The sequence below is a fragment of the Centrocercus urophasianus genome, unplaced genomic scaffold (assembly GCF_019232065.1).
Source record: "Centrocercus urophasianus isolate 14NV4802_14NV808 unplaced genomic scaffold, USGS_Curo_1.0 seq_16, whole genome shotgun sequence".
Lineage (NCBI taxonomy): Eukaryota > Metazoa > Chordata > Aves > Galliformes > Phasianidae > Centrocercus > Centrocercus urophasianus.
This window is the reverse complement of record NW_024884711.1, coordinates 7257600-7281825: the sequence shown is the minus strand read 5'-3', so window position 1 is coordinate 7281825 and position 24226 is coordinate 7257600. Positions and strand designations below refer to the sequence as shown.

General features: G+C 40.1%; 2 protein-coding genes across 6 annotated transcripts in view; one reads left to right on the top strand and one right to left on the bottom strand.

Moving 5' to 3' along the window:
• Positions 1–1255, top strand: part of COL6A6 (collagen type VI alpha 6 chain) — a 70761-nt gene extending 69506 nt beyond the window's left edge. For all 5 annotated transcript variants that reach the window (XM_042817154.1, XM_042817153.1, XM_042817156.1 and 2 more), the window contains one exon: positions 562–1255. In XM_042817154.1, coding sequence (XP_042673088.1) covers positions 562–734 — 173 coding nt within the window. In that variant the 3' untranslated portion in view covers positions 735–1255. The remainder of the gene's footprint in view (positions 1–561) is intronic.
• Positions 1256–1498: 243 nt separating this feature from the next.
• On the bottom strand, positions 1499–23645 carry PIK3R4 (phosphoinositide-3-kinase regulatory subunit 4). The gene is made up of 19 exons (XM_042817249.1): positions 22872–23645; positions 21476–21609; positions 20704–21286; positions 19092–19226; positions 17078–17299; positions 15184–15357; positions 14280–14425; positions 12162–12365; positions 11179–11380; positions 10009–10208; positions 9460–9670; positions 8524–8689; positions 7584–7748; positions 6256–6467; positions 5856–5987; positions 4356–4456; positions 3268–3356; positions 2711–2819; positions 1499–2125 (listed from the first exon to the last, which is right to left on the bottom strand). Exons 1-19 carry the CDS (start codon positions 23599–23601, stop codon positions 1955–1957), a joined length of 4086 nt encoding a protein of 1361 aa, XP_042673183.1. The 5' UTR covers positions 23602–23645; the 3' UTR covers positions 1499–1954.
• Positions 23646–24226: the final 581 nt, after the last annotated feature.

Below are 24226 nucleotides of genomic sequence, written 5' to 3'. Positions count from 1 at the left end.
CTGCAAAACTGTTTAAACATTGAACTTTAAGAGCAAATGTAAATCTGGAATCCTAGACATCCACAGTGCATAACTGATGTACTCTGCACGGACAGAACAGTCTAATGGCCTAATTATGTGTACATTTTCCATTAACCATGAAGATATGTTACTGTTTACTCTTTGCAAGTAAATGTTTCCTGTGAAGATGCAAACAGGCTGATTATACTCATGTGAGCAGTGACATAAAATATTTACTTACAGGAGAGGTGTGAACTGCAGTTCCCAGTTGTAGCTGCACTCATAATTGGCAAGCCAACAATTTAACTTCTAAAAATATATAGCACAATTTGAGAATTTGCCTACTGAGAGATGTGGCTTGTACTGATCTATTGTTTTATCCTCTGGCCACTCTGATGCCTTTTGTTTGTGTGTGGATACTTGGTGAATCTTTGTAAGACACTGAACAGTGCCTAGCTTTCATAATTGCTCATTTGTACTGAATGTTACTTCCCTTAAAATTCTAATGCTAAGAATGATGGATTTTTCATTATATCTCTCTCTCTTATTTGCCTTTTCCAGATGCGTGTGACCAGGTTCAAGATAGTGGAGAATGTCAGAATTACGTTCTGAAGTGGTACTACAACAAAGAGCAGAAAATGTGTGGTCAGTTCTGGTATGGGGGCTGTGGAGGGAACAAAAACAGATTTGAAACACAAGAAGAATGTGGATTCTTGTGTATAAAGTCTTTCTAGTGCAGAGACACTTAAACTACTTTGTCCTTTGTTATACTATCAAGATGATGGGCAGAAGAGATGGAAGATCTTACACAGCATCTCACCTCCCAGATCTCAGCTCAAAGAAATACTTGTTAGTGATGTTATTATCTATTATTCTTAATAGTGAAAACTAAAACTACTGCTCAGATGATCTAAGATTTTGAAAAGTGAGAAAATTTTATTAGCTAACGCTGTGTTATTTAAAAGGGATAAAAGCATTGAAACGATTTTCTTCCAAAGACACTGAAGTGCACATTTTAAAAATGTACTAAATAAAGTAAAATAACCCCTTAAACATTTTCATGAAATGATCTTAGGTATGAAATAGTAATGTCAGAATATTGATTCATTACTTGCATTTGTCTTATGTATAAGAGAAAGAAAAAGCATTCAGCTCTCAAGGGTCATACACTTACTAGAACTTCACTTTCATGTGGAGGTTTTTCTACTATAGTCACTCCCCTTACAAATATTTCAATATGTGAATAAAATCATTCTCTTTCAAATATTTCTGTTCTGCCAATAGTTCTTGAAACAGATGGGAGCATATTCTCGTAGTGTGCCTGCTTATATGTAAGCAAGTGTTCTTTCCCTTGTCACTAAAAGTTAGACAAATGCATATACTTTGGATTTCCATCAACCATGGATTTTCATAGTTGATCTTGAAGAGAAAAAAATAAATCCTGAGGACACATTCTTATTAGAAAAATGGAAGTGAACAGACTCAGGTACCAAACAGGGAAGCTCAAGTGGACTTTATTACAGTTATTAGAATATGCAGGGACATTAGTGCACTGGTTCATATTTCATTTCTCAGATTCAATGCAGCAGCAGTCAGACGTTGACATACTTGTAGCAGCCCTCTCCTTTTTATACAACGTGTAAGGTGGGAATTCCTTCCATCAACTTCTGAAAGATCCTTGAGAATAATGTAGGATAGGCCGAGCTAAACAATTTCTTCATAAACTGCTTGGCCTTTCAAGGAAATGCCATTAATACCAAACATCTTTAACAAAAGAAGTGATTAAGAAGTGCTTTTAACAGGGTGGTGTAGGACACTGACAACTGATTTTATCACCCCCTTTATAGTTTTTAAAGTCCATTCTATTCCATGATCTGGAAACAGTCCTTGAAAACTTCATTATAGCATCATTTATTTATTACAAATATTTACATACTATATATTAGTGCAACTTTTATTTCCATACTTTAACAATTCCATCCCTTGATGCAGTTACTATAAACCCTTGAGTGGTCTGGAAAGTTGCAATATCAGTGATAATATCGTGATGTCCAACTGGGAGAGACTCTGGACCCTTCCGAGGGGTCTCATCAGTGGGCCCCATTTTTTGCTTGTTTTGAATTTCCTATGCAAAACAAAAAGAAAAAAAAAAAAGTGAAAAGAAAATATTGACAGAAAGGTGAGCACTGTCCTCCATGACAGTTTTCCAAGTTGTGAAGACCAAAAAAAAGTTACCTTCAGACAAACAAAAACTCTCACCCTTTGATGGTTGACTTATAATTATTTCTTGGTTCATTTCTTTTCATCACACAAAATGTCTTTCTTGCTTTGAACTGACTTAACAGCTGATTAGGAAAATCACCATTGTTCCCCATATTTATTTTAATGACATACAAACTAGTACGATTTAACATTCCTATAGGGAAAAAGAAGCTACAGTAACACACACATCTTAACATTCCAAGGGTTTTATAAAAACTGGTTCAAAGCCCTGGCTTCTGCATCAGGTATTATCTGGTAAGTCTAATTCTGTCAAAAATAACTGACATTTTCTCTTTTAAAGTGACTTCTTTCTACCTATGTCAGAACACTGTGCTGGTACCATCTGTAAGAAGTGAGATAGTTGCAAAGAAAGCTGTTGTGCAGTTAATGTAGCCCACAGGGCCATCATAAAAGCAAGCTGAACAGGTTATCAAACAAAGCAGAATACCTGAACCACCTCTGTGCCCTCAATTATCTTCCTGTAGTACGACACAGACGGGCAATTAGAACTTCCAGCAACAATGTAAGATCTCTCAGGGTAGGCTAGATCCCAAAACCTAAACACAAAGAAACACAGTAAAACTATTGTTCTTTTTTTTTTTTTTTTTTTTCTTTAAATCAGCTGAACATGGCTGCTTAAAGCGTGTCTTGCTCTTGTGGTGAAAATGAGTACAATTACTACATGCTTTGTGTACTTAGTGGATGAAAGAAGCAGAGGAGTCAATATTCATAGCAAGCTTACACAAGTCATTTTTGGGGGTTTATTTCTGCTATGCTGCCTACCAAGAACTGTACAAAACAGTACACGTTGCATTTCAGAAAAGCAGAAGTTTGCACTAATTTTGGTGAGAACAATTCTTCCTGCTTGCTGACACTTTCTAGTGAACACATCTTCAGCATTATTGTTTAGACTTCCTAGAGCTTACTCTTGCAATGGTTGGCAAAACTTAATGCACAGACAAGGCTAGAAGGGAGATCATCAAACAATGTTGTTAGATTTATTACCTTATTTTCATATCTGAGCCTGCTGTCAGTAATATGGGGTTCCCAGATGCTGGACTGCAGTATATTCCATGGATGCTGTTAGGAGAAGGCTAGTAGGAAAAAGAGGTATTTATTAAGAAGTACTATCACAAGTTGTTGCGGTGCTTGACAAAGGGAGTGCATTATTAATCATGTTTATACATCCCATTTCCAAATGCTTGTAACTTGGTTTTAGTTACTTTATTAATAGGCCACATCTAAGAATACTAAAGTAAAGTACTTCCTTTTGTTTCTTGTGGCTCACAGAACAACACTACAGATTAAACTTTCCAAGATCCCAAACAATTCTCAATGATGGCAAATAAGAGAGTTTATTCATCAGAGAATTAAGCAGGTGAAATTGGTTGAGAAGCACATGAACTCTCAAATGTTCTTTTTCTTCTTTTATGGCATGAAGGCATTAAGGAAGGCACACACAGCAGAAAACAAATCACAAAGTTTCCTATTCGACTTTGCAAAGTAAGTGATCAAATAAAGTGAACCTGACAAACTTGTAGCACATACAAATTCAAGTTTAGGTAGATTCCAGATCTGCGTTTGCAAAATGTATAGAAAATGCAGTTATCTGCTATTATATCCCAGATTGTTCCTTTCCAAGTAACTCCTGGGAGTGGAGTTCCATTCTTTAAGCTAACAGTTAAGTGTAGCAATGGCATTGTGTTATAAAAGGAATGTGTGAAAGAACAGATGCTTATGGAGTACCCACATTCCCAGACGCTGCAAGTAAAAGTACGTACAAGATGCCATACCATGAATTTTAGCTTCATTAAGACCTTTCCAGGCTTGCCTGGTTGACAGGTCTTGTGAGAATATGACTGGATATATTCTACATGCAGTGGAAGATACCAATGAAGATTGACGTTACACTGCTTTTTTACTGAAGGAATTTGGTTTTGACAGCAAAACAATTACAGTGCCAAAATAAATACCAGAGTATGTTCCTGGTGGCAAACTGTCAAGGCCACAGAGACATGTAACTACTGATTCACAGCATGGAGGCTGAGATTGTTCTGGACCAGAACAGAAGCAGGAAGAGAAAAAGACCAGACCTGCAGTTCTGAAAGAGGCGGTGCGCTGCTGGCCCACAAAGTGAAGCGTCGATCACCAGTTTCCATATCCCACATGGAGACTTCATTATTGCCTTGAACAGCTACAGGAAAGATAATGCCAGTGCATACAAATAAAACGTGCGGCATTGGTTCTCACTTGTCACTCTAATGACATGGCATAGAGGGTATGACATAGAGACACTCTTTACTTGCTCTCCGAAGCAGCTGTTAGTCTTGCTTTATCAGCCATGCATGTGTTTTGCTGTTTTTATCCCTTGATAGCAGCTTCAGTAAAGTACCTCACTCGTGAGAATTCAGAATCCTGCTTTAATCTTCCACCCTCTTTAAAAAGGATTAAAACCTCATAATTTTCTCCCTCGATAACTTCTCGTGCCTCTTTAGGAGCAATGGATGGTCTGCCTGTTTGGCACTGTCATCAGTGACTTTAGAGATTATTCATGGGCAACTAACACAGCAAATCCAAAGTTATCAAATTCAGTAGCTACAATGACGTTTCACACCTATATTTAAGGTAGATGGGCAAAGAATTCTGTTAAAGAGAATGTTTACATGTTTGGCATCGACCTTGTAGGCAAGAATTTTTCAATACGATTTTAAAATAATGAATTTTGTCACCAATTTATTCTTTATCAGGGAAGAAAAACTAAGAAGCACAGAGAACATTCATTTATTTGCATGGCTTTTAAATAAATTTGATGTGGTTCATTGCTGAAAGAATTAGTCAAACCTAAGAAGCAAGTTTAGGTAAAATAGGAAACTTATTTATGAATTCATTTTATAGCAACTTTATCAACCTAATTATTGCAGTATTAATTTATACTATTTGTCTTTTTTAGAATATCTTCCTGATGTGAACACATAGAAGTATTTTCTAGTATGAGCACAGCATATGACAGTGGTATGTGCAGTGAGAATGAAGCAGCTGTGAGCACACCAGATGAGGACTCTTGTAGGATTTTTGAAAACTCTAACCCAAGGAGCAGCTGGGTCGGAATTAAGTGGGGACTGGACATGGAACAACCTTTTAGTCTCTGCTCTACAAGGGCACTGAATGCAGGGGCAGAATTCCCATCAACTTCAATGTAGGTCATAATTCTGGGTTTTGTCTTATATAACATTTTGTCTACAAAAGTTGATATGCTAGCACATAGGGAGGGACAATCATGAGAGTGATGCTCCAGAAAATAAGAACTGCAAAAGCTGTTGTTTTCATAGTGGCTCATTACCAGATATTTTTTTTTTACCTCTTTCCTTTTTTACATTTAGAAAGCTAAGAAGGGCACAGTGGTAGAATACAAGCATGAGCTTTCCCTTTTTCCTTTCCCCAAGCAAAGCACAAGAAAAACTACAATGGAAGAAAATATAAATGAAAACAAACAGAAAGAACAACCATAAAGCAGGGCTTGAAGCAAAAATTGAAACAGAAGCTTCTTTAATCACAGATTCTGACAACAGTGAGGTACGTTTAAGATATTTTACCTGCAATAACCCAAGACTGATAGACAGGATGCATGAGCAGACGTCTGATTCGGGCCTTGGAAGGATGAGAATGGCTGGAGATTGGTAACTGAAATCTCATGTCCCAGCATGCCATGGTGCCATTGCTTGTGCCTGGTGAGAGATAGCTGTCCACAGTCAGATGGACAGTTACAGGGGTCTTTGTCCATATCCTGGTGCTCTATTTCTAGGAGATGGGACTTCAAGTAATTACAGGACAGACTGCTTCCCACAAATATATCAGGAGGTTATTTTCTCCCCTTGTTTGAAAAATGGCATATTCTAGTCAATCAGATGAAGCAAAAGCTTGAGCTATAGTTATTGTAAAGGAAAAAATCAAAGTGGGGAAACAAAAAACAGCTAATAAGAAATACACACTTACCAATACACAGCCAGCATTGGTGTATGTCCACAGCAAAGGAAGTTATGAGGCCTAACTTCAAATCATGTTTCAGTGTCCAAGCATTGCTGTTAGATCGCAAATCCCATCCAACCAGAGATCCATTAACCGTAGCATAAGCCAGCACTGACTGGGCTCCTGAATTGAAGTGATGCATATCTACCACACAGCCATCATCCTTCAAATCCAAGGATCTGGGTTAAAAGAATACACTGATTTAGAAACAGACAGTACTTTCAAGTTTAAGACTCCTTTCAATAGCTAATGACTAACAGCATTGTCTTCTCCATGTTACTACTCAAGGGCTAGAAACAATTCTCCAGTCTTAGTCCAACACATGCTTACACTCTATCAACCTCTGTCTATAGCACCTGCAGGCCTTCTGTTAACAGCTCTCTGCAATGCTCTGTGTCTCTGTTTCATGTATTTCCCTCAGACTCGTGTTCTGTGTTTCTCAGATATTCACCTATCAGAGCCTACTGGCATGGACACACATCTCTTTTTTCCTCTCCGTTGCTGTACAGAGAGAACTGTGCTCAGTCACTCATTGTGTGTGACTGAGTATATGCCAGAAGGAAAACACATTTCTGGTTTGTAGTTTCCACCTCCCTTAGATTAAGCTTACTTCATTTATGAACTTAATCTCAAACAGGAGAGGATGTTTAAAACAAAAAGTTACTTTTATCTAGAGCTGAAAAAAGTTTCTGAGAGAGCTGTTGGATGTGTCCCTCATTCAAACTGGAAGATTAAGCAATTGAATTGGTGCAGAATATTCAAAACTGCTTATATGGGAAGGCTAAAAAAAAAACAAAACAAAAAACATTAAAACATCCAAACATTCCTCTAAATAGTATCCCATCCCTCATATCTTTGCCACATTACTCATATTAGGAGCCTGGGAGACCAATTTGCAGGCCTGAAGCCAAACTATGCATTGTATGTTTGTGAATGTCCATCAGTGACTTCTATTTAATAGAGTATTAATCAAGTTATTTTGGAGATTAACATGGTAATAGGGGAGGTAAGAAATGAGCAAACCCAGCACATAAATAAAAGAATTTAGAAATATTTAGATTTACTGACTGTTTCAAACTCATAATGAGTCCCAGTGACACAGCAGATAGTGATAACCAAGAGCTCTAAATCCTCAATCCTGGGCTGTTGCCTTTCAGCACTTCTTTATGAAGCAGGATAAGACTTCTGTACAGCCTGGGATCAGCCAGCAGGAGCTTGGAGCAAACACACTCTGAGCAAGGCATACGCTAGCAGCTTGAGTTCTGCAGGGAGATTTAACTGCTGTAAGTACATACCTGCTTTGAATTGGTTGAATCTTAGGAGATTTAGGGAGCTTTGAAGCTTCAATACTAAGAAGCTGGATAGCACCGTTGTCTGAAGCGATGGCCAAGTAATGTGAGCCCTGGCAGAATGTAAGAGTCTTGACATGTCCTCCAATCCGAGAGTAGGTCAGAATTGACCTGAACGGTAAAAGGAGAGGGGGCAGAAAAAGAAGAAATTTATTTTGTGGCAATTTAAATAAGAATGACTTCTCTCAGACACCTATTTAAAACCAATGGCTCAAGAGACCTCTGAAAACAATGCTTTTTAAGAGTTTCAAAATCAGAAAGCAAAGCCTGAGTTGTTTCTGCAAGTTTAATCATCTATTTTTGAGCCTATGGGTTGTGACAATCTCCAGGTGCAAAAGAACACATCTGTCTACCAGACAAAGAGAACATCAGTCTACCACATATCTCTATCAAAGCAGCATACTGTAGTTACTGTTATTTAACTGACACTACAGTTCACTGCATCTGTATTTTGAGATACATCCTCTTCTCCCAAAAATAATTCTCACAGAGACTGTCAGCCCCAAACCACCCATCTGTGTTTCAACCAACAACACAGCTTTCCTCATCAACTATCAGTGCATGAGACAGTTAATCATAAAGCTAATCTGTTTCAAGAAAACACAGCTTTAAGCAATAGCACCAGAATGTTATTTACAGAAATGAAATAAAAAAGCCTGTAATTACTAATCTGAAGCAATCCTTTTGCTGTTTCAATTAGTTAAGGAAAGAACAAGATTTGCTTGCAAATACTGTCTATTTCTACTATCTTGTGTTTGTATGCCACGAGAAACACTAGTCTATATCAGTATGCAAATCTCCAACATAGCCACAAATGATTCAGTTTTCTCCAAGCTCTACGGTAAAAAACAGACTAAAATAGCAGCTCCGTGAGTTTTAAAGCTACCTGGTTGTAGTGGTTTTTCCTTCCATTTTTTGGCTGTTCCAGATTTTCACTGTGCCATCGTTAGAGCAAGTGGCAAAAATGGAATGTTCATCAGAGACCCGAATGCGGTTCACTGCAGATTTGTGTTCATGAAGGTGAGCTACCAACAATCCTTTGGGACGCCACCCTACAGGGAAAAATCAAATCACAAAGCCTGGCATTGATTTTGAAACCTAATGGGAAGATGAAGATTCCCCTGATCTCACCCACCAACAGGCATATTGGGAAATAGCCATTATAGCTTCAAAGCATAGAAGGCACTGAAAACATAGAATCACAGAATTGTTTGAGTTGGAAAGGACCTTTAAAGGCCATCTAGTCCAACTCCTCCAATGAATAGGGCACCTACAGCTACATCAGGGTGCTCAGAGCCCTGTCCAGCCTGACCTTGAGTGTCTTCAGGGATAGGGTACAGGTGATGCATTTTTAGAAAGACTATTTGCTCAACTCTACACTAAACCTTATTGGCAGAACCAGTTAAGTATTTTCTTTTAGATTAGTTCCATGTGCATTCAGTGAAATTACAAAGAGTCCTTTAAAACACATGGACATTGTAGAGAAGCTAGTGCAGAGATCACCTGTAATCAGGCAGATAACCTGCCACAGACTCTATTGTAAACATCCTGCTTCAGAAACCTCACTGGAGCAGAGAGCACACGCTGAGCTTGAGACTAGTCACTTGGGTCCATTACCAAAAAGGTAAAGATCTAGGTTCCAGATCCTCTTTCATAGGCAGGCAGATATTTTTCTAAGTGCGTGCTGTGGACAAAGAGCACATTTCCTAAAATTTCCTGTTTTCCTAACGCTTTGCATTTTTTCCTTGAAATAATTAAGTTTTAACTCAAAACATTTTTCTTCTGTGCATCTGTCTATTGGCCCTGGTGGCCTGCGATTTACCTGGAGGTGGAGGCTTGCTCTCCCACTCAGCATTCTCCATCATCTGTTTGGCAATTCTTTCTGCATTACACTGCTCTCGCTTTTGCTGAATCAGCTGCTGCAGTTCAGTTTTGCAGGTGGTGATGCGTAACTGGTATGCAGATGGAGAAACTGTGCTGCTCAGTACCTGGACCGCTGGTTTCCTGGGTTGAACAACTGTTCCATCAGTTGCCTGTAAGAAGACAAGCACTTACAAATACATGCCTTACATATTACAAAGGTAAAGGCTTGCAGAAGTGATTAGTTTTAATCAAATATACAAAGGCAACAATACTAGGGACAATTAACTTTGTATTTTAGAGCCATCATGACAAAAATTCAATCAAAAACATCTCTTTGGAAACAATTACAATATGCAAAAGCATTCATATAAGAGCATGGGCTAGGCTCTAAGCAACCTGATGTAGCTATAGATGTCCTTGTTCATTCACAGGAGTTAGACTAGATGGCTTTTAGAGGTCTCTCCCAACTCAAATGATTCTATGCAAAGACAGTGTTTTTCAGCAGTACCTGTGGGGAGGATGACAAAGTGGTGCAAATGCCAGCTGAGGACTCTGAACGAAGTGGTTTCCCAGCCTGGATAGCTTCCAGATCAGCAGTTTGCCCGTGTCCTTTGGGTATTGGCTGGGAGATATTGGGTGGTTCCAGAGACCCAAACATGCTTTTCCATTCTTCATTTACATTTGAGTCTTGCTTTACATGTTTTCTAGCTATAAGGAGTTGGGAGGTAGGAGAGGAAAGGGAGCAAAAAAAAAAGTAATGCAGTCATGGCAGCCCTCACTCATTACTTTCCGACTAGACGTGAGACCAATGTATACACACCAATTTATTATCTGCATGTAGTTAATGGAGAAAAATTACTGCTAGGTTGTTTATGTCAGCTGACAGGGCCGAACATGTGGCAAGTGTTCTGTTTACACTTACTAATCTTGCAGCTGACTCATGTAGTAATTAATTCCAATATCATGATTTTTTTCCATCTAGAAAGCTGCAAGAATCCAAATGAAAAATTTTTCCTTGTGAGAGTTATTCATTTACTGGCTTAAGTCAGAAGTAAGTTGGTAATGGAACAGTAGATAAATTGTTGCAAATGATCAACTGTAGATTAAAGAATGCTATCTATAAAGAAGAAATAATTATTTTCACCATTCCTTTGGAGTCACTTAAAACTGTAAAAAACATACAATGAAATGAAAACATGGGACTAATTAAACATGGATGAAATTAGTGAAGAAAAGTTAAAGCCACGAAGACTTTATAGGCAAGAGTTCTAGGTGAAAGAAATCAGTCCAAACACTGACTCTACACACTAACTTTTAAATCCTGTCCACTCCTGACTCCACATGATGCACAAAAATGAAAAATCCTGTTCTTATGTATACGTCCCTTTAAAATTAGATGGAAACCACTTGCAGACAAGCCTCTTAATCCTGGAAATAAGATGGCAATAGTTACATGGCTTGCAGATATTTCTGTATCCCAAGTACTCTCACAAGCAAAATATTTCATCTTTCACTGTTGCAGAGAGCATCACCAAACCTCACGTTTCATATAGCAGCATGCTATCAAGAAACCATGCTAGGTTTCCTTATTGCTAATTCAGTGAGGGTGGCAATAATTATGTAGGATGAACTGCTGAGTAAATTAATTCTATCTAGATAGACTACAAAATATACCAACCACGTTTGTCATCAGGCTCCTGCTTTGTTTTAACCAGATCCACTTGTCTCCTGATTATTCCCAGAACTGACAAATCAATCACTCCTTTCTGAGTGCTGTCATGCAGGTGGCTCTGATCCACAATATTGGCTTTAGCTTTATTCGATTTTAACATAAAGTCTTTCAGTGCTAACAGTTTGTCTTCTTCTTCCTCAGTCATCCCCTACAGAGTAAGAGAAAATATATTATTATTTTTTTGAAAAAGAAAATGCATCAAGGCATGCAGATGCAAGCAGTGGTAAAATTAAGTGACTGGCTCAGAAGCAAAGAGATGGAGCACATCCTCAAAACTCAAGACACCAGTCTATTACTTATTTGAAACTTTGGGCAAGTTCTTGTAGTTTTATCTTTCTTCCTCAGGTGAGGAAGAAAGGTGAGAGAAGAGCTGCATTTAATACTGGATCACCATCTGGTGCAATCTGCTTAACTGCCACCTAGGCTATGCCTACAGCCCACAAACACTGGGGTAAAAGAACACCACACACACTTGGCTGCAGTCCTTCCTCTTCCTGGTTCTCACTACTTCATGTGGTTGATTCTTACTGTTCCCCTTTTCACATACAAACTTCAAAACTTTTCACCTTCCTTCGGTTATTAATAACACTGTTATTTGCATGTCTGCCTCTTTAACAAATGCACACTATTCTCTCCAGCACGTTATATAGCCTATGTTCTGCAACACTAATATATCGCGTCTGAAATCTAAGACACACCACTGAGATCTTCAAAAAGAAAATATATGCGGTGATTTCAGACATAAAGCTGCCCTATTTTCTAAAGATCTTCTAAGAATCTTCCATCGGTTCTGAACTCTTTGTCCAATAAACTCTACTGACCCTCAGACTGGGATCCTCTAAAAGCAGCAACCGCAAGATTGCTGCAGAGACATACAGAGCCCAAGAGCCTCAACCCTGACTTCCAAAGTACGAATGAAAAACAATCACTTGTGAAAGTAGCTTCTTCAGCAGCTGTGCAATGGCAGGGTCCTCTGGGGGTGGACAGTCTGGGAGAACACCATTCCTTTTCTTCTGACGCATCTGAAGGTGTCGGAAAAGACTTGTGATATCCTTTGATCTTAAGACATAATCAAATATGGAACGGCTGACAGGCTCTTTAAGCACACTTAGCAGGACTATTTCTTTATCTATCTGCAATTCAAAAAGAGAAATCAGTCAATGGGAAGAAAGATATCCATTAAATATGGGGAAATCTAGCATTAAAGTGCTGTAGGTATCATGCCTACTTTTCCCCCTAGCCTACAGGTTGGCAATTGGACAGCAGTGAATATTAATATAAAAACAAGCAAGCGAACAAATGAAAAAAATGACAACAACAACCAACCCAAACCAACTCTTGCTCTGAAGGCTTGTTTAAAAGCTACTTTCTGGCTCTGTCCTATTACTGTAACAGGCTGCCCAGCGGAGTGCAGGAGTCACCATCCCTGAAGGTTTCCAGGAAAAAGGTAGATGTGGCATTGAGGGACATGGTTTAGTGGGCATGGTGAGGGGTTGATGGTTGACCTACACGATCTTTTCCAGCCTTAATGATTCTATGATTCAATGATCCTGAGGACATGCTTTCAAGCTTACAGTAACGGTAAGTAGAAAAATCAATCACACTATGACATGAAATTATACATGACCGTGCCAATAATGTACATACAACTTCTAGATCTTTCCTTATGTTGGTTATATCAAATTTTCTCCATTTTCTTTCTGTTCCCCCAGCAGTCTCAGAACATTAACTTGACTGAGCTAAAAGGGATTAAAAATTCTACTACAAATACAATAATATTTCAGAACTGTCTTACATTTACCTTGTAAAAATACTTAATAGAAAAGCTCTTTTCCAGTATCAGATTACTGGCTTTTCTTCTATGTATACAACTGTATGTATACAACCATGTAATTACGTAATCCTCAAAAGCATACTTAGAGAATAGCAAACAGTCACAAGAAACTAGTGAGTTCAGGCATCATTTAGAACCATCAAGTTTGGGGAAGTTTGTTCATTACTGTAACAGAAAACAACTTTCTGTTCTCACAGATGGTGATTCAGTGTCTGTTTGTGTCCAGAGAACATCTGGACCAAAATTCTTGTATGCAGTTCAGCCTACTTGCAGACCTAACACTCCTTTGAGTTTATACATTTGTTTTAGTTCTTGATCTCTCCTGTTTCAAGACTAGGTTTGAAGATGGTGGTAGCAAGTAATTGGGCAATACTGATAAAACAGACCACCTAGTTACTGACCTTGAGTTCAATGGCCAAACCATTTTGGCCCAAAATTATGATATAAATATTTGTATAGAAGTTGGAATACTAAAAACAATGGAGTGGGATGGGGTTGTTCCTTCACAATGCCATAAGACCTCATTACTATAACCTGCTCCTCAAAGCAGACTATTTACATGAAAAATAAATTCAAAAGTAGTCTGATCCAACTCAATATGACTTGTATATTCTGTGTAGTGTTGCAAAGGAAAGCAAAGATTTATACAGTAGAGTGAGAAAATAAAGTACTAAATGAACAAGATAGACATCTATCAACCAGTGCAGTACTACTGCAGTAGCTATCTAGGAAGAGAAAGAAAAATATTATTTTAATTAAACTACCAACTTTGGGTGATTAAAAAAAAAACCAAACATTAAATACACTTTGCACACTTCAATGCAAGTACTGCAGCTGCTTCTTATCTACTTAAATACTTGAGAGATGAATTCTGCAGGTCCTAAAGCTGTATGCAAAGATGTCCATGAAAACACTGCCAGCATCATGCAGGCCATTCCTAGACACAAGCTGAGCACTCTGCCCTTTGTCTTGGCAAAGCAATGAGAGTCTTGAATTGATAAATCACAAATGGCAATGGCCATTCATGTTTGCCAGCAGAGATAAAAAAAAAAAAACAACAACCCAAAAAACTCTGCCCTTAAAAAAAAAGCAACAAAAAACAACAGAAAGAATGACAAAGCAATTAATGTTCTTACAGCCAGCACCATGGCAACAACAGATCACAGAATTATGACTGGTCAGGGAATATTCACATTAATATTTGAAGCATTACCTGTATTATTGGTTGTGTGATAAAGGGATGGAGGTATGGCATTAGCTTGCAGTAGACATCAGCAATATTTAAATACTGTGCAACCACAGTGATAAATCCCACTGCACCATAACGTATCCAAAGATTAGGATGGCACAGGAAAGGCGCTGAAAGAAAATTACTGTTAGAGTTCAAATTAAAGAGGGGACCATCCTATAAAAGGCAGCCTGCAATGTCATTTCCTCCCCCTAGAACCAACCCCAACTTCAGCCCTTTCCTCCAGCAGAGCACTACAATTGACACCTGAAATGAGAAAATTATTTTATCAACTTTACTGGGCCAGTGGTGCGGAGCTTCCTTGCTGTTGCCAGAAAGAATATTTTTCCTATCTATTCATTTCACTTCTTTGCAAGTCTGGAGTTGACAACAAGGAGACTAACCCAAAAATAAATGCTAACCTTAATTTGGGCAGTTAAAGAAAATTGAAGTACCAAGGATTTGTTTTTAAGTAAATAGTTTATTCAATCCTTCTTCCCTACTCTTCCTTGAACAGTCACTATTTATACTGTGAGATAACTAATGTTCTCCTGTTGGATTCAGAAGTCCATCTCAATTACATGGGTTTTACAAAGTTGTAATCAAGGGACAACATCCAGTCATGAGATATAAAACCACAGATCACCTGCCCCAGATTCTGAATGCTTTTGAAAAGCCATAAAAAGATAAAGTCTCAAAAGACTAGCTGTTTGATAAACAGCTAGCAAATTCTGGGCATGTCTAATTCGAGTAAACCCTAAAAGAGTGCTATAGGTTTGCATACTGAACAGCTAGGCTATGAAACTTTATTAAGCTGGCCATGAAGCTTTCTGTAGTATGAAGTTTTCATTAATAGGAAAACAAGGTAACCATCTGCATTCCAACTTACCAATATCACAAGCAAATTCATAAATGTGAGGCTTTTGCAAGAGCCCTAACTGGCACATACAAGTAAGAGCATTGAGGGCCTTATAGATGACAAATTCTTCTGCATCACTGAGTCCTTGCTGAAGCAGAGGCTTCAGTATCGAGGAGCTTTGCCAGCCAACGTAAGCAGCAACACCTAAAAATGTTAAAACAAACAAACAACAAAGACATAAAAAGCCAAAGTAACGCTTCTTTGCTTTTCCTCTCTGAAGTTTAAATTTCAGTCCAACAGTATACAGAGATTCAGTGAGCATTTTCCAAGAAAGTTATCAAAACAAGAAATACGTGCATTTACTGAGATAGCAATGCAGGAAGCAAATCTCAAGGCCTCAGTCTTACAAAACCCAGTACTCACACAGAAGTAAACGTGGAAGACACAATCTCTGTTAAAATTGATGGGAAAACAAAGTTTGAGAAATATTCTGAAAGCTGTTCGACTAAAACCCATCTCTGTGCCTGCTGAAGTCATCCCAGAGGTCAGGCACAGATGTAAACACACAGCAGGCCAACACAAGTCTGAAACAGCGAGGCAAAAACAGCAGTGCTCCTAAGGGTGGGGATGCAGTGCCTGCATTTGTACCCATGGAAAGGGTAAATGAGCACTGATGAAAGAATGTTAGCTGGACTTTTGTCTTTTAATTTAGCAGCAATGGTTATTTGACGAGCATTCAGCTTCCTGAAAGGCTGAACTGGATACTGGACTAGTTATCAGCAAAGAATGTTTTTAAAATACATTCATTTACCTACTGCAATAATTGCCAACAGTTGAAAAGAATCTTTTATAACAATCTTCTAAAACTTTTCCAGTCTGACATGGCCTCAAGATTTAGTTAGTTAGCTACTCTCTAATTCTTTACCACCACGAAGCCACCTAGCCCCTAGTTTAAAAAATAAATTCAATTTTAAAATATAATTCAAAAATCTCTGAAAGAAGCCAAGATTAAAAGTAAAATTAATGCAATCCCTTTGAAGCTCATGGACCAAAACTTAACAGCCACATCTCATCAGAAAGAAACTGCTTTCTTATTCTTTTCTTCTCCTTTCCCACACAACAACCAGCCAGAGTCCACATGAAACTGTCATCTGGGATTGCTTCCTTGGATTAGTAACCCATCTAATATAATTAATCTCTGGCAACTGCCAGGGAGATGGACTTCACTGAAATTCTGATCCTTCCTTTTGCTTTATGTCCATCAAGCTGACATTGCTTCTTGCAAGCAACCAGGCAACTCCTCTGGTCATTCTCAAGAGAGAAGTTGTTTTTTCATCAAATAACTCAGGCTTATTGTTGCTGTTGTCATACACAGCACAGACAGGTAACTGTATCTGCTTCTAACCCAGTTACTGGGGATTGACAAATATCACACAATTAGATGTCTTCCCATCACAATCAAGTTTACACATTAAATAACTTCTTCACTTCTACTCTAATGTGGTAATCAGCACAAAATTTTTATCACACAAACAGGTTTATTGAGGAACGGGACCACGCACACAGGTAAAGTGATGCATCTTCTAGATGGCTTGCAGAAATTTTAGCATGTATTTGTCATAATTCAGTTTTTTCAATTAGCAGCTTCAGGAAAGATTTAAAAAAATGAAAAGTAAAAATAAACAGAATTAAAATTTTGTTGTTGATGTTAATCTAACTTGATCTTAGATCTATCAGTCTCCTTTGTAAGAAACAAAAAAAACTACTTATATTTACATGGTTTTTTCTTCCCTCCATAGAGAAACCTTTACACAATAATTCAGCATGTCACTTCCTAAAAATCACATACAGCTTTAGAAGAAATGGCTTAGCAGTTTCCAAGATATGAAAAAATTATTCCGTTTGGCTGAAACCAAACCCTTACCCACAATGCTGTCAAAGAAAGCTCCTCGAAGATGCCAGTCATTCTTATCATTTAAGAAAGTGATCATATGAGATAGAAGAACATCATTGGCTTTTTGACGTCCAAAAAATACACAGAGACGTGTTATTCCATTTTCCATTAGTGTTTGTTTCACAATATTTTCTGGGTCGCTCAGCAAAGTGACAACTTTCTGCTGGACCATTTCATGCAAGGCTTGCAGCTCTGCAAGAGACAAAAGAGTGAACAACTAGATTGGTGAGAAATAGGATGTGCACACATACTGCATGTTGCTAAGGGCGTTAAACTGGTATCCTGAAAAACACCATAGAAAAACTTGCTAAGATAAATAATGCAACAGAATCTCAGCAATTCCAAGGACTGGCTTACGAAAGACTTCAGACTAAGCATGAGGGTAGTGGCAAAGTCAGACTACAGAAATGTGAGACGACATTGCCAGAGAAATGCAATTCTACATTTGTCTTAATTTCAGCTAAGATGATCCAACTCATTTTGTTTAAAAATGAAATGCAGATGTGAAAAAGCATCAGCTGGGTCAGCGGCAATATTACTGTGTTAAAGATGCTTCAAGACAACTCTGGTTTTAGGTGTCCATTTGACCATCAGTTGTAAAATCTGTGAATCGACAAGAGCATATTTTTATTTAGGGAGGTAGACTGGCATAATTAAGGTCAGAGAGAAATAAACAATACTTGAAAACGTGAGCACTTCCAACGTTACGAATTCCTAGCAGTTGAGCTAACAATAGTGGCAAAAAAATGAAAGTGATCTCATCCCTTGCTTCTGTTCTGTGGTGCAACTGAGAAAAAAAATTCATTAAGTAGAAATAACAGTATCATTGATGCATAAGCTAATACTGAAACCCACAATGGAAATTCTCAAGCAAATTGCACAAAATTCAGATACTGCTATTCCAGCTTTGCAGGGGTAACTGCCATTTGCCCACAGGCAGTCAGCTAATTTACTTTCCAAAACACTTTGTCAGTCACGTGGAAAAGTTGCCTTCTGGGTTCAAATTTCTCAGCCTTAGTTTCTGAAAGCATGAAAATAATAGAACCATTCAATTTTTTTTCTTCCTTGCATCACTACTTTCATGTCCCAGCTAGATGGGTAATACAGGACAGTGTTTCTTAGGAGCAGAGCCTGTAAGATGGACCTTCCTTTCTCTCACGCCTCAGCAACTGTGAGCGCCCGATGGCTTACATGAAGGAACTAAAAGGGATTTATTTTAAAGTATCCTTCTGCAGCTATTTAAAATATAATTGAAGCATGTCTTTTTCGCTACCAAATGGGGTATGCATGAGAAATGCACCAATTAAAATCAGTTGTAGGTTCATGTACTTGCCCCAGAATAGATGTGTGTGTTTTTAACCACAAATTTCTCAGTTCAGAAAACTTGCTCAGTATTATTCAAGAAACATATGTATTACAAAAGGGATTGAAGCTGACACATAGTCCACTTATTACTCACCCCTCCTTGCCAAGGGAAGGAAAAAAACCCACCAAACAACTCTGTGCAACAGTAACAATAGCACAGATGACCATATTACTGTCAGAGACACCCACATTTTTGGCATCTGCAGACAATAAACAAGAATAGCCAGGCACATGAACAGTTGGGGAAGAGAACGACTGAAAAATACAGTACTGTGACTATGCCAGAACTTGTCAGATTTTTCAAAGTTAAGCCAAGCACATCAGTGGAAGTGGTATTTGGAACAGAGCTGACTTGTTGAAGGGACCACAAAGTTGGATATACAGTTAGCCAGCCTCAAATACCTTGAGAGCTTCTGGAGAACTGTGCTCATTCCTTTCTTCCTTTTTGTCTTTCACAGTGTTCACAAAGAGGTGCCAGTTTGTGACAGGTACTAGCTGAGGTAAGGCATTTTTTCCCATTTATAGGAAGGCTAAGTGACAACAAAAAACAGTGCTACCTAGGAGCTCCGGTGTACAATTTGCTATTACAAAGAGGCCAGGTAAGTGGAAGTGACATTACCTGTATCATAGTTATCACTAGGGTGAGACGTTTCATCCATTTCTTCACCATTTGGTTCATTTTCCATATTTAGATTTTTCAGCTGGACTAACTCCAGAAATCTTAGAGCTGTTTCTGCCAACAAAGCTATGTTTTCTGCAAAGGAAAACATTTTGGTTTAGAATTGTTCTAATTTGCCAATTTACAGACTTCTGATGGTCCCCTTATGAGATATTAAAACCACTCGGAATACCAGTCAGGATGGGCAAATAGCACTGAAATGACACAGTATGTTCTGAAAACGTACTTCAGGGACTTGTACCTGGTAGCTCTGCTGTGCCTAGGGACACATCCTGTCACAGTAAGACTGTGTAAATGAGTGGAAAAGTTGTAAGGATATCAAATGTAACTGCAACTAATTTTAGTCTTCTAAAGTAGCCCAAAATACCACCTTATCTCAGGTGGATGACTACGTAGCTTGATAGAACTGAAAGGCCAATAACAACCCCAAACAACAACATGCCACTATGCTAGGATTTGTATCCTTGGGGTTACCCTTGAGGGCTGGGATCCAATTTGAAGACATTTGTCCCTGTGTCTATCCATGCCATTTGGCACCATCCTGCAGTGTTTGGAAGCTGCTGGAGTAACTCAGGCCATATGGGTCAGGCAATGGCTGGCACAAGAATAACCCTGCCAGGGCTTATGTCCCACTTAAGCAGCCATTCTGAGTCTCGGCCAAGACAACATCAACATGCCAATGGAAACTGCACACAGCCTGCATTAAATCCTGTAAGTCACCAGTCACGTTGCTTCCAAAAGGCATGTTAACATCATTGAACTCACGTATATATTTTTAAAGTCAGCCTAATATTCTTATTTACTTATTAGCTTATTGAAATTCAATTGCTTTCTTAAAAGAAAACTGTTTGAATTGAAGGCAACCTAACCAGACTTAGCTATCTGGTTCGACTCACCATCTACACCATGCCTTTGACAATGAGCTCAATCAGTATAGTTAGTTTAAAAAAAAAAGCCACACAAACACATCACCTGGGACACTGTCAACTGAATTGTGCTTTTGTAAACAAAACGGTCAAAGCAAATAACAGTAAGAGGTAAATAGTAAATAAGAGTGTTGTTACAAAATTGCTTCCTGAACCACCACGATTCAAATATCTGAATAAACATACAAAGAAAACATCTCTGAAGGTATAAGCCAGACTATTACATAGCAGATAATCTCAGCCCTAAACACCACATTTCATTCTGTGGGAAAGCAACTGAAATATAACAACAAATTGATGCTTTACATATGTTTCATATTTACTAATTTCAGTTGGGCCACTCTAAGTTGGGCAATCAATCTGAGCTAGCAAAATGCGAACTAAGGTAAATTAATTAAATCTGCAGAGGGTGGGCAGGCTCTGAAAGCCCTGTTCACATGCATATGTTAATACATGGTTGATAGGAGAAGTACTTTTACTTGTTATGTCCTTGTTTATCTAGAGCACAGAGGGCAGGGCTACTTCCCTGAACAGCAGGCCCTAACCCCTTACCTTGGCTGTGAACACACAAAACAGTGAAAGAACATTAAAAAGAGGATTTGGAGTTTTGATGGATTTCTGCTTACCAGCATATGCAAGTCTGACGATAGTGGCTTCATCCTGGGCCAAGTGTGCAATGCCTGGCAGGATATACTCTGGGTAAATGTTAATATCATTGCGTGGCACCTCTTTGACGAGAGCAAGAACTTTAGTTAGTGTCCTCACTGATTCTGCCCTCACTCTGGGCACAGAGTCGTTGCTGAAATGTAACAGATAAGGAGTAATACGATCCAGAAGAATCTCAACACTTAATCTTGGTGCTAAATGAAGAATCAGCTCCAAAGCAGCCAGTTTTGAGTCGCAGTATTTGAGAGTCTGTAAACAGGAAGTTATCACTGACACTAGGATAACCAGCCCATTCTCTTTGGTCTCTCCCTCGGCTTTCTCCGTGCGATCGTGGCCACAGAGATTGTGAATGATGTTGTCCAGATCTTTACGTATGACCAATATACGCTCATCTGCTGATACAAATGTTTCCTTGGCAAACTGGGCCATATAAGGCTGAAGGAAAGTGTAAAATATTTCAGGAAACGCATTGTTACGTTGCTGTTTCAAGTAATCTTCAGCTGCTAAACGTTTATCTGGCTCCCGATGGACCATCTGAGTGACCTTAAGAAAGGCAGAAGAAGGAGGGAACAGGAGAGAAAGATTAATGGTTTAGACATTCATAATGCAAAAAAAAAAACAACAACAACCCAAACTCACAGTCAAAATCAACAAGCAATTTGTCACAAAAAGAGGTGAAATAAACTACACACAGACCACAGAAATGGCTCTGATGCTGCAGCCCACCCTTACCAGCTCTCTGATACTGCGGTCTTCAATTTTGTTTAGGACTTGATCAGGAGAAAAGAGGCCATTTCTGTAAGCCAGAAGCTGAGATAAATCAAACAAGGGGACGCCTTCTGTGAACAGCTCTGCTATTACACAGCCTGGGGGGGAAAAAAAAGTCAAAGATGTGAGGGAACTGCAAACAGAAATTTTGTTTTCTGTACAGATAAAAACAGATCCTATGTGAACCTTAGCTTGATTAAAAACAAGGCTAATGAGCTGACTAATTAACTTGTGGAAAAGGGTAGCATCTCCATCTCCAAAAACTGGCTTTTGCCTCCCAGGTATTTTGCCTCTGAAATGCCTCTCAGGCATTCTGTTTCAAACATGCCAACAGCAAAGAATTTTGCAATTAGGAAACATGAGGTACTGATTTCAACCACCTGCCAAATGGAAAATACATCAGAAAATGAACCCACATCACCGTTACATGGAAGAGTGCCAGTAGATCAAGCATGGGCAAAGCAAGAGGTCAAAGTAAGAAGAACAGTAATGCTAAGGGCAGCATACATTCACTCAAACAAGTTCCTAAGAACAGTGAGAAATAAGAAGATTGGCAGGCACAGCACCCTGTTGTGTGTATGATGCATGCTCTCTTCAAAGGCTTGTGTCCCATTCCTGCAGTTTGCTTTCCATGGTTAGGATCTTGTCCTGTCAGTGGAGCAGCCTGGGAACTTTGCTGGTGAAAGCGAAGTAACCATTACTTCAACTTTCAGGTTTTAATTATTTTTTTTCTAACAGGCCAAACATATGACTCAAAACAATCCTGTGACTCAGGACAGGCTCCCACAGCAGGACTCTATCAAGAATTTCTGAGTGGAACCATGACAGGAGCTTACTGAGTTATCCAACTTCCTGCTTTTGGGAAAAATATAATGACAAGGAGATTCTGAAGCTAATATTGCCAAATTGTGCTGGAAAGCAGCTCTGTTCCCAAGCAGTCAGATCTTAAGTGTGCCACTGACTGGCTCCTCCTCATGGTCCCATGAAGCATACACTGCATCCCCAGGACCTCAACCACCTGATGATCACAGTCTGTGACCTATAGAGCCACCTCTTTTCCAGGGCAGAGATAAGTTGTAACAGAATGGTGACTGACTGCACTCCTCAGATAACATGGGGATGCATTTAAGTCATGCAGCTTACTCTATTGTGCCTGTACTTTTTCTGTGACTGAAAGATTTAGAGACCAATTCTAATGCTTAAGGTAAGCAATTTTTTTCCACAAGCTGTTCTCCAGGCCTGCTGTAATAAAAAAGCAAAAGATAAAAAGTAAAAAGAATAAACAAACAAAAAAAAAATAACAAGCTTCTTTGCACCCCTGACCAGCAATCATGAAGGCCACACGGATCTCTCTCAGTACCTGCAGAAAAGATGTCCATTGCACGTTTTAACTCCCCCCTTGTTCGCTGGTTGCTGTTGGCCAGGTCTACTAGAGGAGTGGAGGGATCTCGCATGTTTTCCAGCTCCGTGGCAAACATGCTGCCATCGACAAAGCGCTCAGGAGCGATGTAGCACGTCCTCCTCCGCGACGTGTCGAAGAAATAGTTGAAGTCAGCAGGGTTGTCTTCAGGAAGATAAGTTGGCTTAAAACTGGCAAAGTCCGTCAGAAGAACCCAGTTCCAGCTGGTCACCATGATGTTTTCAGTCTTAATGTCCCCGTGGCGGACTCCAGATTTGTGTGCTTGGTCCACCGCCGTCAGGATCTGGAAAGCGATCCACCTCTTCTCGATGTTATTGAGGAACGGCCTCGTGCTGATCCGATCGTACAGGTTGTCCCGCACGTACTGCCTGAAGAGCATGGCGGCCTTCTCGGACAAGGTCGCTTTCTGGAAGGGGAGGCAGTTCTGTGCCGAGTGCAGCCGGATCTTCAGCTCCTCCAGCTCCTGCTTGTAGCTCGTCAGGGGCAGGGTCGGGTCCTGGATGGCAAACACCTTCACCACCACCAGCCCCTCCCGGTGCTTGGCTCGGGCCACCTTGAAGAAGCGGGTGCTCCCCAGGCTTTTGTCATACTCGAAGTCGTGGATGTCAGAGAAATAGCTGTCCACCGAAAGGATCTGCGACGGGGCGATGCCAGCCAGCTGGTTCCCCATGGCGGCCCCTCCTGCAGCGACGGGCGGCACCCGTCCACCTCGGGAAAAAGACAACGAACGTTTCAACCCGGATAGGCTCGGCCCGACCGCGATCTACCCCCTTTCCCGCGCAGCCTCCGCTTCCCCCAGGCCGTGGTCCCGCGAGGGCCCCGTCGCCGCCACTCCCGCCCCCTTCTGGGCTCCCCCACCGGCCCCGGCTTCGGGCGGCCCCGCGGCCCCTCGTGGCGCTCACCGGCCAGGCCCGGCCCGGCGCAGCCCGCCCGGCCTGGCAGAGCCGGGACACCGCCGGCCGCGGGATGCAGCGAGGCGGGACTGAGAGCGGCGGAACCGGCACCATGAGCGGGGCGGGGACGGGGCGGTGCCGTGAGCTCACATCCTGCGGCGGCATGTCGGCCTGGGGTCGGGGAGCTTCTTGGCGGTGACCTGGGGGTAGCTTTTTCTTATCCCCGTTATCAGAGACTCCCCCACCATGCCCACTGAGCACATCCCTCAGTGCCACATCCACACGGTTCTTCAACACCTCCAGGGACGGTGACAGCACCACCTCCCTGGGCAGCCTGTGCCACTGCATCACTGCTGTTTCTCAGAATAACTTCTTCCTCATATCCAACCTGAACCTCCCCTG